Source organism: Corythoichthys intestinalis, unplaced genomic scaffold (assembly GCF_030265065.1).
Source record: "Corythoichthys intestinalis isolate RoL2023-P3 unplaced genomic scaffold, ASM3026506v1 HiC_scaffold_23, whole genome shotgun sequence".
NCBI classification, from domain to species: Eukaryota; Metazoa; Chordata; class Actinopteri; order Syngnathiformes; family Syngnathidae; genus Corythoichthys; species Corythoichthys intestinalis.
The window spans coordinates 5,085,840-5,102,131 of NW_026651592.1; the positions used below are offsets into that span (position 1 = coordinate 5,085,840).

At 38.1% G+C, this 16,292-nt stretch overlaps 1 protein-coding gene across 2 annotated transcripts in view; it reads right to left on the reverse strand.

Moving 5' to 3' along the window:
- The window catches only part of LOC130911114 (RAS guanyl-releasing protein 1-like), a 90,961-nt gene that overhangs the window by 34,957 nt on the left and 39,712 nt on the right, over nt 1-16,292 (reverse strand). For both annotated transcript variants that reach the window (XM_057828830.1, XM_057828829.1), the window contains exons 2-5: nt 15,759-15,895; nt 15,461-15,572; nt 1,438-1,500; nt 1,223-1,348 (exon numbers count right to left, since the gene is read on the reverse strand). In XM_057828830.1, coding sequence (XP_057684813.1) covers nt 1,223-1,348; nt 1,438-1,500; nt 15,461-15,572; nt 15,759-15,895 — 438 coding nt within the window. The remainder of the gene's footprint in view (nt 1-1,222; nt 1,349-1,437; nt 1,501-15,460; nt 15,573-15,758; nt 15,896-16,292) is intronic.

Genomic DNA, 16,292 nt, shown 5'->3' on the forward strand with positions numbered 1-16,292 from the left:
GTATATATTTTTTTTCTCACTATTTTGCACTGTATATAACCTGTTTTGAGTCCGTAGTATGTGTAAAGGCCAAAAACGCCAATGACCATACCTGCTGTTTGTGTTGAATTGTATTGTTGTATTAGTCTTGTATTAATTGTTCTGCGTTCGTGTATTTGGTTTAATGTTAGTATTATATTTTAAGTAGGAGCGCCTGCCCAGTTGTTAAGTTTTTTTTACGATAAATACGTATATAATGGAAACTGTTGACTTCTGTCGGTGCTTTGTATTGGCATGATCTGTAAAATCCCGATTGATGTCAAATCATTGCGCTACCGATGATTGTAAACTTAGATAGCAAAGTTTGATTTTGCCTCATCTCCCGGTACTCGCTAATAGGGTAGCTATCAGTGAGCTAAGCCGCGCTAGGCATTATGGGAAACGTAGTTTTGAACTGCTGCGTTTGGAAACATGCTGGTTGAATAGTTTGTCGGTTTATTTTGGTTATTGTTTGCGTGTAACCTAGAAAATTAAATGAGATTAAAAATTGAGTGGGAATAACAATTTCTCAATGACAATTATCGTGATAGTTATTTATAAAAAAAAAATATATATATGTGGCACAGCCTACTGTATTGACTGTATTATATTTCCACGGGTCTGCATGATATTTTTTTTTTTTTGGTTGGTTTTTTTTTTTTTTTTTTTTTGCTTGTAAGAATAAAGCCTGTTAAGTAAAAAACTTATTTCCATATAGTATATAATATGTACTATACAATTTTTCTGTCCAGACTGAAGTGGCACACTTTAAATATATTAAAGTGATATAGGCATCTTTGAGTGAACTGCGAGTAAAATTCAAGTATCTCGAGGCCAGGCAAAGTGTCCTCTTTTTTGGAAATCAAAATATGGTCACCCTACACTATTATGGTGGAAGACTTTGGTAAAAACTTGTTGGTTCATTTTTAGCTTTCTAAGACATTGACACCTTTTTAAAACGATATCTCGATAACCTTTTGGGATACGAAGTATCACGATATATCACCATTTCGATATTTTGTCACACCCCTACCTTCACGGTTGTAAAAGAATGCTTATCAAAACTAGGGCACATTCAACTGTAAACAGTGACTTGGGGAAAACCCGTGCAACCGCATTGAGAACATGTCAGAACCAAAGCGAAAGCAGCATGTTCAGATCTCAATCTTGATTTCAAAACAAGCCGGGAAAGATGAAAGCTCACACGCAGGACGGGTCAATGATCTGCGCCTCTTCCCCGTCCGAGCGCACCAACGACCACAGGTCCCCCATGGTCTGCTCCAGAAGGGGGTCGGCCTCGAACACGGCGGGGAACTGGCCGATCCAGGTCCTGACCACCGGGGCGCGACGAGAGCGTTTGTTTAGTAATCATGAAATAGGGCGGGAGAACGAACCGGTTCTGAAACGCTTGTCACTCACCTGACCAGGTGACACACTTGACCCCGCCTCAGGCCTCTCTTGTCGGGAGGGCAGTCCTTGTACGTGAGAGTCGGTCAAGGAGAACACATTCACAAGTCAAAAGAAAATTGTCGTTTTTTTTAAATGCTGATTTTAACCCATGTGATCCTATGTGAAAAAGTAAATGCTCCACCCTTGTAAGATCATGAGTTAAGCGTGATGAACCAGTTTTTTACAAAGCAGTGATCACACCCAAACCTGATTGCTGCCAGTTATGTTGAATCAATAAATCACATTAGTAGTACCTGTCAGATTAAGTACGCGGCAAGATCTAAAAACGAGCCGTGTCGTCGTGATGCTGACTGTAGCGCTTCCCAAATCTTGGGGTAATAAACCAAAGCAAAGCAACTAAATTTAACAAGAAGTAACCCGGGAAAGCCCCAAAATCAACCAAAAGTGACCATGCCAATTGATTTTCAACTCAGATCAGTAATAAAATCACGATTGTGGTCATTATTTTTGACTTACAAATGTCCTGAAATTGCCCCAAAATTAACAAGATGTGACTCCACCATAAATTGACAAGGCAGCTCCCACAGACATTGCGCCACGCCTTCCCGTGAGGGGTCGACCCAGGCAGAACGTTAAATTGGCTTTTGACTGTGATAAACTCCCCAAAAAAATCCATGGATAAAATTAGTGCAACTTTGGCTTGAAATATTTACGTAAAATGATCGATAACTGCCTGTTTTTTGCTTTTAACCAAGAATCTAGACTGTTTTACATTCATATCTATATAAATTCTGCGATTTAAGCATTTATTTACAATTTTCAACTTAAAAAGCTCTTTGTTTTGTGACGGCTGCCATGTTGGATTTTTTTTATCTCTACACAATAGCGAAATTCAACCTAAATAAGCTATATTGCTATGGATCCTGAAAATATAGATGATTGTCCTCGCCGTTTTGGTGAGTACAATTATTCTTTCAATCAATCATTCAATCTTTCACATTTAATTGCGGTAATTTTATGTCATGAATAATATGAAAACACTCATAAGTAATGATATATTACATTAATTTTTTATTAAACTATATACAGTACGCCCCCCAAATTTTGAATATCAAGTAAAAGTTGTTTTATTTTGGTAGATTAAACCAACAAAATTGAGTATGTCGATTTGCATGTACCACAAACCAATAAAAAAAAATGATTATGATGAAAAGCTTCAGTTTTGTACACACTTGCCACATGTGTAATTCAAAACACCTGCAAAAGGTTCCTCATTCTTTAAAAAGTCAGTCTAATATAAGATAAAATTATAGCTAGTACCCCAAAAATAAAATGGTAACTTCACACAGAACCTGCGCTTGAGCCCTTGATCTCAGAACTGTCAGTAGACATGCTCTTCCTCTGTGCCTCCCTTTTTACAAGTTATTTGGGGAAAATTCATATTTGATTCATCTTTACAAGTGTAAAGGAAAACTCTTTTCTTGTTTCTAATGAGGCTTAAATTTGATGAACTCCTGTGCTAATAGGTGTATTTAGAAATTGAAATATATAATTTATGCATTTAAAAAAATCGCAAGTTTACTATTGACAGCATGCGATTAGTCGCGATTAAAAAAAAATTAATCGCTTGACAGCACGATTATTATTACAATATTTTAATAAGGTAGGTCATGACATAAAGAGGGCCGGTCTGTGGCACAAAACTTTTTGTTTTAAATGTATCTTCAATAAATGTGCATTCTTTTGTCAAACACACTTAGTAATTGAGGTTAAATTTGATGTTCAGTGCTTTATTTTTTTGAATATGATTAAATATTATTTAAATAATGGGTGCGAGAAAAGTATTAATTTTCAGTTGAAATGGCATTAAAAAAAGGTCTTAAAAGTCTTGAATTTAGATTTAGCAATCCTGGGGGGACCCTGCATACAGTAGAAAAAGGCTATGTGATCGTTGAAAGACGAGGCTCACATCCTGATAACACCGCATCGATTATTTGCACTGCCTGAATTATAGGACTATCTCATACGCATTTTATATTTATGTTTGTTATGTTTATGTTAACTTATCCTGCACTGTAAAGGGAAATGCTCCACATTTTCATTGTACAACTGTATAATGACAATAAAGGGTTATTCTATAAGTTGTGATTGTATATGGAATTCATTGATAATCTATTCATAAATTATTCATAATTGATTCTGCATGTGTTCCTCAAGTATTAAGTTTCTGATGTGAAAATTGATTTATTAGCTTTTGAAAACTTGCAGTAAACAAAAAAAAAATGTAAGTTTCTATTTTGGTCAAAAACTTGTATGATATGTTAAATATTGCTGTTGATCCTGAAAATATAGATGATTATCTCTACATTTGCTTATTTTTGTGCGTCTAGTGTAAAATCTGAGACTATTATAGCCATTTTTTTTTACTTATATAAAAAATAATCAGGATTTTATAATGGTACGACTTTGAATTTTTTGATGTTGCTGCTCATGTAGACTCATATATGGCTAAGGTAGGTGCCTGTTTTGGTTTTTAGGTCGGTAGCAGCTTTGGTTTTGAAAATATTTGAAGTTTTTGAAAATAGGCCCTCTACGGATCGGCCCTGCGCCCTGTGTCATGTCAATATATTATGAAGTGTATGATTTTACGTAAATTCGTTGAAGTACAATGTTAGTTTGTTAGTGAATGTAGCTAGCGGCCGCCTGATGTAAACAGAGCTTTTCCAGTGAAAATTGTTGTGAAGAAATTCTTAAATACCCGAATACTTAATAGATATGGACGTAAAACAGTCTCGATTCTTGGTTATAAGCAAAAAAAAAAGCAAAAAAAAAAACCGTGCAGTTAGCTTTTATTTTACGTAAATATGGCAAACTATGATGCCACTGCAGTAGTGGCTAATTTCTCCCATTGTTTTTTCACAACGTTTAAAAATGCATGCATGGTTCGAAAAATATAATAATTACCTTGAGTCCTCGTACAAATCACTCCTGAGACAATCCTTACTGTTTGTATGCGGTACTTTTTCACAAATCCGACTTGGGCTCGCTAGATGTGCTGTGTTGTCTGCGACTGACTTCTACTATATTAGGTGGACTTTGGTCCAGCCCCCTACTGGAAGGCGTGACGCAGAGAATGATGGAGTGTTGGGTGAATACTGTAGATTTTGAATTTTATGATTGACCTGTGACATCCAATATCTTACTGAAGGACACTTCAACATGATCAAAAGAGCAGGAGAATTGAAAATACAAACTCAGAAACACACAATTTGACACGAGTATCTCATTCACCGACTGATGATGCAACCTCAAGAGCACTGTGGTGTTCAGTATCTTGCCGAAGAACACTTCAACAGGGCAGGGGAATTGAAAATACAATCTTTTGAACAACCAATGATGACACAATCTCATTCACCGACTGATGATGCAGAGTCAAGAGCACTGTGGCGTTCAGTATCTTGCTAAAGGACACTTCAACATGGTCAGCAGAGTAGGAGAACAAAACATACAACATTCGTGTTGGGTAAAAACTACTACTATTGAGCCATGCCGCCAGAATCAACAGAAAGACACCAGAAATGCTCCGAAATCAACAGAAAGTGACACAGAAATGCCCCAAAATCAACAGGAAGTGACCCAAAAATGGCCTCAAATGAACAGAAAGTGACCCAAAATCAAGGAGAAGTGACCTGGAAATGCAGCGGTTACTGTTGGAGTTCATCGACCAGCTAGGCAAAGTATTCCCATGCAATTAAGTTTGTTCCTAAAAATCTGAACATTTCTACACCATATGTTAAGATTGTGGACTTTGTGACACGTACAGTGGGGCAAAATAAGTAGTCAACCACTAATTGTGCAAGTTCTCCCACTTGAAAATATTAAAGAGGCCTGTAATTGTCAACATGGGTAAACCTCAACCACGAGAGAAGGAATGTGGGGGAGGGGGGAAACAGAAAATCACATTGGTTGATTTTTAAAGAATTTATTTGGAAATCATGGTGTAAAATAAGTATTTGGTCAATACCAAAAGTTCATCTCAATACTTTTTTATGTACCCTTTGTTGGCAATAACGGAGGCCAAGCGTTTTCTGTAACTCTTCACAAGCTTTTCACACACTGTTGCTGGTATTTTGGCCCATTCCTCCATGCAGATCTCCTCTAGAGCAGTGATGTTTTGGGGCTGTCGTTGGGCAACACGGATATTCAACTCCCTCCACATATTTTCTATGGGATTGAGATCTGAAGACTGGCTAGGCCACTCCAGGACCTTGAAATGCTTCTTACGAAGCCACTCCTTTGTTGCCCTGGCTGTGTGTTTGGGATCATTGTCATGCTGAAAGACCCAGCCATCTTTATCTTCAATGCCCTGCTGATGGAAGGCGATTTTCATTTAAAATCTCTCGATACATGGTCCCATTCATTCTTCCCTTACACAGATCAGTCGTCCTGTTCCCTTTGCAGAAAAACAGCCCCAAAGCATGATGTTTCCACCCCGATGCTTCACAGTGGGTATGGTGCAATTCAGTATTCTTTTTCCTCCAAACACGAGAACCTGTGTTTCTACCAAAAAGTTCAATTTTGGTTTCATCTGACCATAACACATTCTCCCAGTCCTCTTCTGGATCATCCAAATGCTCTCTAGCGAACCGCAGACGGGCCTGGACGTGTACTGGCTTCAGCTGGGGGACACGTCTGGCAGTGCAGGATTTGAGTCCCTGGCGGCGCATTGTGTTACTGATAGTAGCCTTTGTTACTGTGGTCCCAGCTCTCTGTAGGTCATTCACTAGGTCCCCCCACGTGGTTTTGGGATTTTTGCTCACCGTTCTTGTTTTGTTTTTGTTTTGTTGTTGTTTTTTTTGACGCCACGGGGTGAGATCTTGCATGGAGCCCCAGATTGAGGGAGATTATCAGTGGTCTTATATATCTTCTATTTTCTAATAATTGCTCCCACAGTTGATTTCTTTACACCAAGCGTTTTACCTATTGCTGGTGCAGGTCTACAATTTTGTCTCTGGTGTCCTTCGACAGCTCTTTCCAAACAATGGAGTTTGGAGTGGGACCGACTGGGTTGTGGACAGGTGTCTTTTATACCGATAATGAGTTAAAACAGCTGCCATTAATGAAGGTAACGAGTGGAGCCTCGTTAGACCTCGTTAGAACTTAGACCTCTTAGACAGCCAGAAATTTTGCTTGTTTTTAGGTGACCAAATACTTCCACTGTAATTTGGAAATTAATTATTTAAAAATCAAACAATGTGATTTTCTGTTGTTTTTTTCCACATTCTGTCTCTCATGGTTGAGGTTTACCCATGTCGATAATTACAGGCCTCTCTAATCTTTTCAAGTAGGAGAACTTGCACAATTGGTGGTTGACTTATTATACTTATTATTATAATACTTATTTGCCCCACTGTATATGGCTAAGGTAGGTGCCTGTTTTGGTTTTTAGGTCGGTAGCATCTTTGGTTTTGAAAATTTTAAATTTGAAGTTTTTGAAAGTAGGCCCCCTATGGATCGGCCCTGCGCCCTGTGTCATGTCAATATATTATGACGTGTATGATTTTACGTAAATATGTCAAAGTACAATGTTAGTTTGTGAATGTAGCTAGCGGCCGCCTGATGTAAACAGAGCTTTTCCGGTGAAAATTCTTGTGAATAAATGCTTAAATCCCCGAATTCTTAATAGATATGGACGTAAAACAGTCTCAATTCTTGGTTAAAAGCAAAAAGAAAAAAAAACGTGCAGTTAGCTTTTATTTTACGTAAATATGGCAAACTATGATGCCACTGCAGTAGCAGCTAATTTCTCCCATTGTTTTTTCACAATGTTTAAAAATGCATGCATGGTACGAAAAATATAATAATTACCTTGAATTCTCGAACAAATCACTCCTGAGACAATCCTTCCTGTTTGTATGCAGTACTTTCGTACTTCTTCACAAATCTGGCTTAGGCTCGCTAGATGTGCTGTGTTGTCTGTCGGAGTGGGAACCTCAGGGCACCTCACGATACGATACGATTCGCGATACAAGGCTCACGATAACGATTATCTCACGATATCACGATACAGCGATTAACGATATGTTGGTCAGAAATTGGATACATGACATTCTACGATACAACTGTTGAAATGAAAAAATATATATATTTAAAAAGAGAAAAAATACTGTTTAAGTCATTTATTAAACAGTGACACCTTTTCTGTGCAACATTGCTGTAAAATATAAATCTAATATAGTATATCTAATATAAATCTGATGAATGGCACCCTTAATTTCTTAAAGTTTTAAATCTTAAAAAAAAAAAAAAGTGCCGTAGGTGTCAGCAGTTGAGCTTGGAGTGGGGCAATGATAAAATTGGTGTGTCTTTTCTTCGTATATGACCTTTGTTGCTTGGTTTGAGCACTTCCACTATCTGCTTCAGCATTTAAGATGTCAGACTTGCTCAGTCACAGTCTTCCTGACCTTAAAAACAACAAAATAAAACAAAAAATATTAGCTACTTCATAGCTTTTGAGTTGAAATCCTGATTTTTTTTGTGTTGGAAGTATTGAATTAAAAAAAACATGAATTGAATGTATAGAAATTAAAAATGCAATAATTACCTATTTTTAATATGTAGGCTACATTAATTATCATGCACATCACTTTCTATATCTTGGAACCTATTCAAACCATTTTTATAGCTTATTGTATCAAAATGACAGTAATAACAGTTTGTTTAGTAAACGAGATGGAAAGTGGTTCTCAAATAATGTCAAATAAATCGGTAAATTCATGTGGGCTTGTTCGATATTCATTTTCATCCAGTTTAGGGTCCTGGTTTACTTTATATCATTCAACACCAAATGTCATCAAAATAATACATGTAAATTAAAAAGTTAATTACATTGCAAAACTTTCTTACCTCAAGTGATGAAAGCGAAGCTCACAAACTCCGGTGTCCACTACGTCACCAGCTGCCAGTGAAACTTATTTTTCTTAGACAATTCTTGCATACAGCAAAGTCCTTGTTCACCTTACTTCCTTTCTTGTTGGTGTAAAATCTAAAGTGTGTCCCCACGTGTGATTTGTAGCAATATTTTGCTCATTTTTTCCTCCACCGTTCTCACGGAGCTTTTTTATTTTTTCAACCTACTTGGAGCTACATTTCTTCTTCTCTAGACGACTTGTGCGCACTTTACCCTCACCGCCACTCCCGAGCGCCCCTAGTGGAACGCCAAGGAATTGCTCAACAAACTGAGCAGTTTACATCATCCATACTACATTGTATGGCCAATATGTTAAATAAAAGTATCGATACTTGGCGGGAGCATATCGATAACCGATCGGGTTGCAAAATATCACGATATATCGCTGTATCGAGATATTGTCACAATCTTAGTTGTCTGCGACTGACTCCTACTATATGAGGCGGACTTTGGTCCAGGCCCCTTCTGGAAGGCGTGACGCAGAGAATGACAAAGTGTCAGGTGAATACTGTAGATTTTGAAGTCTATGATTGATCTGTGACATCCAATATCTTACTGAAGGACACGTCAATATGGTCAACAGAACAGGAGAATTGAAAATACAAACTTAGAAGCACACAATTTGACACAATTATCTCATTCACCGACTGATGATGCAGCCTCAAGAGCACTGTGGTGTTCAGTATCTTGCTGAAGAACACTTCAACAGGGCAGGGGAAATGAAAATACAACATTTTGAACAAACATTTATGACACAATTAATCTCATTCACCGACTGATGATGCAGCCTCAAGAGCGCTGTGGCGTTCAGTATCTTGCTAAAAGACACTTCAACATGGTCAGCAGAGTAGGAGAACAAAATATACAACATTAGGGTTGGGTAGAAACTACTACAATTGAGCCATGCCGCCAGAATCAACAGAAAGACACCCAGAAATGCTCCGAAATCAACGGAAAGTCACACAGAAATGTCCCAAAATCAACAGGAAGTGACCCAAAAATGCCCCCAAATGAACAGAAAGTGACCCAAAATCAAGGAGAAGTGACCTGGAAATGCAGAGGTTACTGTTGGAGTTCATCGACCAGCGAGGCAACGTATCCCCATGCAATTAAGTTTGTTCTTAAAAATCTGAACATTTCTACACCATATGTTAAGATTGTGGACGTTGTGACACGTACAGTGGGGCAAATAAGTAGTCAACCACTAATTGTGCAAGTTCTCCCACTTGAAAATATTAAAGAGGCCTGTAATTGTCAACATGGGTAAACCTCAACCACGAGAGAAGGAATGTGGGGAAAAAAAACCCAGAAAATCACATTGGTTGATTTTTAAAGAATTTATTTGGAAATCATGGTGAAAAATAAGTATTTAGTCAATACCAAAAGTTCATCTCAATACTTTGTTATGTACCCTTTGTTGACAATCATGGTGGCCAAAAGTTTCCTGTAACTCTTCACAAGTTTTTCACACACTGTTGTTGATATTTTGGCCTATTCCTCCATGCATATCTATCTCTAGAGCAGAGATGTTTTGGGGCTGTCGTTGGGCAACACGGACATTCAACTCCCTCCACAGATTTTCTATGGGGTTGAGATCTGGAGACTGGCTAGGCCACTCTGGGACCTTGAAATGCTTCTCACGAAGCCACTCCTTTGTTGCCCTGGATGTGTGTCTGGGATCATAGTCATGCTGAAAGACCCAGCCACGTCTCATCTTCAATCCCCTTGCTGATGGAAGGAGATTTTCACTCTCTCGATACATGGCCCCATTCATTCTTTCCTTTACACAGATCAGTCGTCCTGGTCCCTTTGCAGAAAAACAGCCCCAAAGCATGATGTTTCCACCCCCATGCTTCACAGTGGGTATGGTGCAATTCAGTATTCATTTTCCTCCAAACACGAGAACCTGTGTTTCTACCAAAAAGTTCTATTTTGGTTTCAGGCCCGGACGTGTACTGGCTTCAGCTGGGGGACACGTCTGGCAGTGCAGGATTTGAGTCCCTGGCGGCGCATTGTGTTACTGATAGTAGCCTTTGTTACTGTGGTCCCAGCTCTCTGTAGGTCATTCACTTGGTCCCCCCGTGTGGTTCTGGGATTTTTGCTCACCATTCTTATCATTTTGACACCACGGGGTGAGATCTTGCATGGAGCCCCAGGTCGAGGGAGATTATCAGTGGTCTTGTATGTCTTCCATTTTCTAATAATTGCTCCCACAGTTGATTTCTTTACACCAAGCGTTTTACATATTGCAGATTCAGTCTTCCCAGCAGGTCGACAATTTTGTTTCTGGTGTCCTTCGACAGCTCTTTGGTCTTGGCCATAGTGGAGTTTGGAGTGTGACTGACTGAGGTTGTGGACAGGTGTCTTTTATACCGATAATGAGTTAAAACTAGGGCTGTCAAAATTATCGCGTAACGGGCGTTAATTAATTTTTTAAATTAATCACGTTAAAATATTTGACGCAATTAACGCATGCAATGAATGACCCGCTAGCATATTGTCTCAAACATTACAATGAGGCCGTTTATGGACATTAGGAGTTGGGGGCAGTGCCGTTCCATACTCATGTTATGTCTTCTAAACGTGGGAGAATTAGTAGTCGTGAGACGTTTATGCTGTATTCACAATGCAATGCAAATTGCTATTTGTGCTCTGCACATATTTCGGTAAGTTTTCTTTCTTTTAGTGGCAATTATGTGTCTGTTTTATTTTGGGTAAGATATGTACAGATACAGTGGGGAGAACAAGTATTTGATACACTGCCAATCATTGGCAGTGTATCAAATACTTGATCTCCCCACTGTATATGTTATACAGTAAAGGCGAGTGGACACAGGCGTTCTTTGGACCACGCCGTTTATTGGCATAAGCTTCTCCTTCACAACAAACATAAGTATCGTTTAGTGAAAGCACAACAAAAATAATATTCCTATCTCTCTCAAAAAAAAAATAATGTTCACAAAAAGAAAAGCACTTCAGTCTATAGTCATGAGGCCCTTTTTAGACACACAGTTAAACAACAATGCAAAATGAACTGGCATTCCATATCAAAATAGCTATGCAAAATACACGTAAAACTTTTCACTCTATTTGTATTATTGTTATTTTTATTCTTATTATTATATTACCTACTTATTATTCTACCTACTGTTAATAATGCCATTTGTGGATTTATTGTTAAAATAAACAAAGACAGTACTGATGTACAGTATGTTGTATGTATATATCCGTCGTGTGTCTTATCTTTCCATTCCAACAATAATTTACATAAAAATATGGCATATTTTAGAGATGGTTTGAATTGCTATTAATTGCGATTAATTTTGATTAATTAATTTTTAAGCTATAATTAACTCGATTAAAAACTTTAATCGTTTGACAGCCCTAGTTAAAACATGTGCCATTAATACAGGTAACGAGTGGAGCCTCGTTAGACCACGTTAGAAGAAGTTAGACCTCTTTGACAGCCAGAAATCTTGCTTATTTGTAGATGACCAAATACTTATTTTCCACTCTAATTTGGAAATCTTTAAAAATCAAACAATGTGATTTTCATTTTTTTCCCCCCACATTATGTCTCTCATGGTTGAGGTTTACTCATGTTGACAATTACAGGCCTCTCTAATCTTTTCAAGTAGGAGAACTTGCACAATTGGTGGTTGACTGAATACTTATTTGCCCCACTCTATGTGGACGCCGGGACTTAATAGAGTTAAGTTTGTTTTCTTTTTCTAATTACCAAAAATATGTGGACACCAGTTCTCAGTTATAATCATATTTATGACACTTGAAGACTTGTAGGCACTAATAAGCCACAGTTGTTCTCTTCTACTAAAATATGTTATTAGAAACATGTAAAATATTGCCATTGACTTAAAAATCTATATTAAGTGCAAATTTTGACCTAAGAAGCGTCATGTGGGTGATGACGTAGATTGTCACTGTCACTCGAAGAATATTACCAAGTTACTGCAATTCCTTCTACGCGGCGAGACATCCAACACACGCGCTCAACAGTTAAAAGCAGCAAGTACTTACTATTTGTGTTTTTATTTTGTCTTTTATTACCTTTCATTGCCTCAAAATACGTTTTGCATGTGTTTCCCTCTCATACCTTATAGCATAGTGTTTTATTGTGGTAGCTGTAAAGCAGTTTGTTGACCATCTATTGACCACATTAGTTGCGTAACATATTTAAACCACCTTTATTTGACATTTATTTTAACCACCCTTATTTGACATTACTACGTTTAGGTATTTTCTTTATTTATCTTTAGTATGTTCTTTATTAATCTTTAGTATGTTCTGTCTGTATGTAGTATTTGACATTACTACGTTTAGGTATTTTCTTTATCTTTAGTATGTTCTTTATTAATCTTTAGTATGTTCTGTCTGTATGTATCTAAACAAAACGAGCTGAAAGCGCACGGTAGTACTTTGGGTGGTCAAATTCGCCTCTTGTAGGACATTTTGCCGGTGCAGCACATTTTGGCAGAACACTTGTTTTGTTTTCTTTCCTACTTTCATCTCGTCTCATCCTGTCTTTTATGTTCATTTTGCTTTTGCTGCTCGTTTTGTGAAATATTGACAGTGCTGTCATGCTCGGTAATGTTCCTCTCGGGTTCAAATTGAAAGAGTTGAACATATGACATGTTTATGTCACTAGAGTCATACTTTGCAAGCCCTGCAGGGTAACTATGTGACGTCACCGCCCTGCGATGTCAACAACAATGGAGACCTGCTAGTTAAACTAATTTTACAGCTGTATAAAACCAAAAGCATCAAGAGGGGTTTCAATATCAAATTATTTTAACTCATAATACCGTTTATCTTTTAAGAACTACAAGTCTTTCTATCCGTGGATCCCTTTAAGTGTCTTCTGGCAAATTTTGCTATAATTATGACGGTCTTGTGACAGTATTATGATGTCAGTGTAAAAAGTGTTACCTATCTTTACATTAATTATATTCATATTTTTTATGAATACATTAAATCATAAATTAATAAAATGTGAACAGAAATAAAATTATTACAATTAAAATGAATAAAAAACAAGAATAAACCCTCGTTATGGCCTCTAATAACTTGTTTTTTCTCCCATAGTATTATACAGTATGTTAGTATATAAGGTATTTAAAAATGAAAAATATATATTGTATCGTATCGTGAAATTGATATCGTATTGTATCATTATACGTATACAGTTGTGGTCAAAAGTTTACATACGCTTGTGAAGAACATAATGTCATGGCTCTCTTGAGTTTCCAGTTATTTCTACAACTCTGATTTTTCTCCGATAGTTATTGGAGCAGATACTTCTTTGTCACAAAAAACATTCATGAAGTTTGGTTCTTTTATGACTTTATTATGGGTTAACAGAACAAGTGATCAAATCTGCTGGGTCAAAAATATACATACAGCAACACGAATTAGCAATTTCTTGTGAGTGATTATTGACTTGAACAATCATTGACTTGAACAAGTCAGGAAAGTCACTTGGAGCTATTTCAAAGCAGCTGCAGGTCCCAAGAGCAACAGTGCAAACAATTGTTTGTAAGTATAAAGTGCATGGCACTGTTTTGTCACTGCCACGATCAGGAAGAAAACGCAAGCTATCACCTGCTGCTGAGAGAAAATTGGTCAGGAGGGTGAAAATTCAACTGAGAATCACCAAAAAGCAGATCTGCCAAGAATTAGAAGCTGCTGGAACACAGGTGTCAGTGTCCACAGTCAAGCGTGTTTTGCATCTACATGGACTGAGAGGCTGCCGTGCAAGAAGGAAGCCCTTGCTCCAAAAGCGGCACCTTAAGGCTCGACTGAAGTTTGCTGCTGATCACATGGACAAAGATAAGACCTTCTTGAGGAAAGTTCTGTGGTCAGACGAAACAAAAATCGAGCTGTTTGGCCACAATGCCCAGCAATATGTTTGGAGGAGAAAAGGTGAGGCCTTTAACCCCAAGTACACCATGCCTACCGTCAAGCACAGTGGTGGTAGTATTATGCTGTGGGGCTGTTTTGCTACCAATGGAACTGGTGCTTTACAGAGAGTAAATGGGATAATGAAGAAGGAGGATTACCTTCAAATTCTTCAAGATAACCTAACGTCGTCAGCCCGAAGATTGGGTCTTGGGCGCAGTTGGGTGTTCCAACAGGACAATGACCCCAAACACACATCAAAAGTGGTAATGGAATGGCTAAATCAGGCTAGAATTAAGGTTTTCGAATGGCCATGGCCTTCCCAAAGTCCTGACTTAAACCCCATTGAGAACTTGTGGACAATGCTGAAGAAACAAGTCCATCTCAGAAAGCCATCAAATTTAACTGAACTGCACCAATTCTGTCAAGAGGAATGGTCAAAGATTCAACCAGAAGCTTGCCAGAAGCTTGTGGATGGCAACCAAAAGCGCCTAATTGAAGTGAAAATGGCCATGGGACATGTTACCAAATATTAGCGCTGCTGTATGTATATTTTTGACCCAGCAGATTTGATCACTTTTTTCTGTTCACCCATAATAAAGTCATAAAAGAACCAAACTTCATGAATGTTTTTTGTGACAAAGAAGTATCTGTTCCAATCACTCTATCAGAGAAAAATCAGAGTTGTAGAAATAACTGGAAACTCAAGACAGCCATGACATTATGTTCTTCACAAGTGTATGTAAACTTTTGACCAAAACTGTATATCGTATCGCCTCGTATACTGTATACAGTATGTACTATATAGTATTGTACACAAAGTAACTCAACAATCACAATAAAATTCATCTAAACTGGGAAGACTGGCTGTGAATGCTCAACTTTTAGTGTTATTTGCGGCACTAGACGTCCAATTCATTTTTATTGGGAGGTCAAAATGCCAGCCTCTCCTAGTCAAAATGGATTGGTCGTCTAGCGCAGTCAGTACCAAACAGTGAATTTAGTGTAATTGAATGCCCGTCATTGGCTTTGCTTCTCAGGGACCTGGACAACAAAACTGCACTAACAACATATCATCATTTGTATTTCAGAAATCTAAGAATTTGACCTTTCCTGACATGAATCCCAACGTAACCATCAGGATATAAGGTGAGGAGCTTCTGGGCAAAGGTCTGCGACGGGACAACCCAGCTGTGCATCATCAGTGTCATGTGGACCATCTGGGACCCTCGGGGGCTGCACAGTTTCCCTTCCGAATCTGACGTATGTAAAAAAAAAAAAATCACTTCATTAAAAATGTCTCCCCTGTAAAAAAGGGGTCCCAAAAAGGCTTCGGTAGAACAAAAAGCACCATTGTATGAGCCTCCCCTTGCATAGCCTCTCTCCCTGTGTACCCCACTTCTCATTTACATAAGCAGGTTACGATCAAATGCGCGCGACTGACCAAAGTAGCCCAGGCAGCGTAGTATGAGGTCATCCAGGCTTGCCGCGCTGGCGCTGGGGGCTGACGGGGCCCCCCTCAGGGCTCTGTTGATGTCCTGGGGACTGGGACATGTGTTGCGTCGGCGCGGCACCAACTTCCTGATGAAGATGAAATGAAATACTTTTTAAAAAGAACACTTGAAAAATATGACTTGGCGGGCACTTTATTCTGAAAAAAATGCCTACTACAAGAGTTTTTACGATATAAAATCAGTGTTGTTAATCTTACTTTAAAAAAGTCATCAATTACAGTTACAAATTACAGTATTTTCCGCACCATAAAGCGCACCGGATTATAAGGCGCATCTTCAATGGATTACGTATTTTAAAACTTTTTTCCATATATAAGGCGCATAGAATAAACGCTACAGTAGAGGCTGGGGTTATTTTATGCATCCATTAGACGGTGCTGCGCTAAAAGGAATGTCAACAAAACAGCAAGGTAAAACATGTAGTGCAACATATATATATCACATAGTGAAGGGGAACTTTTTTC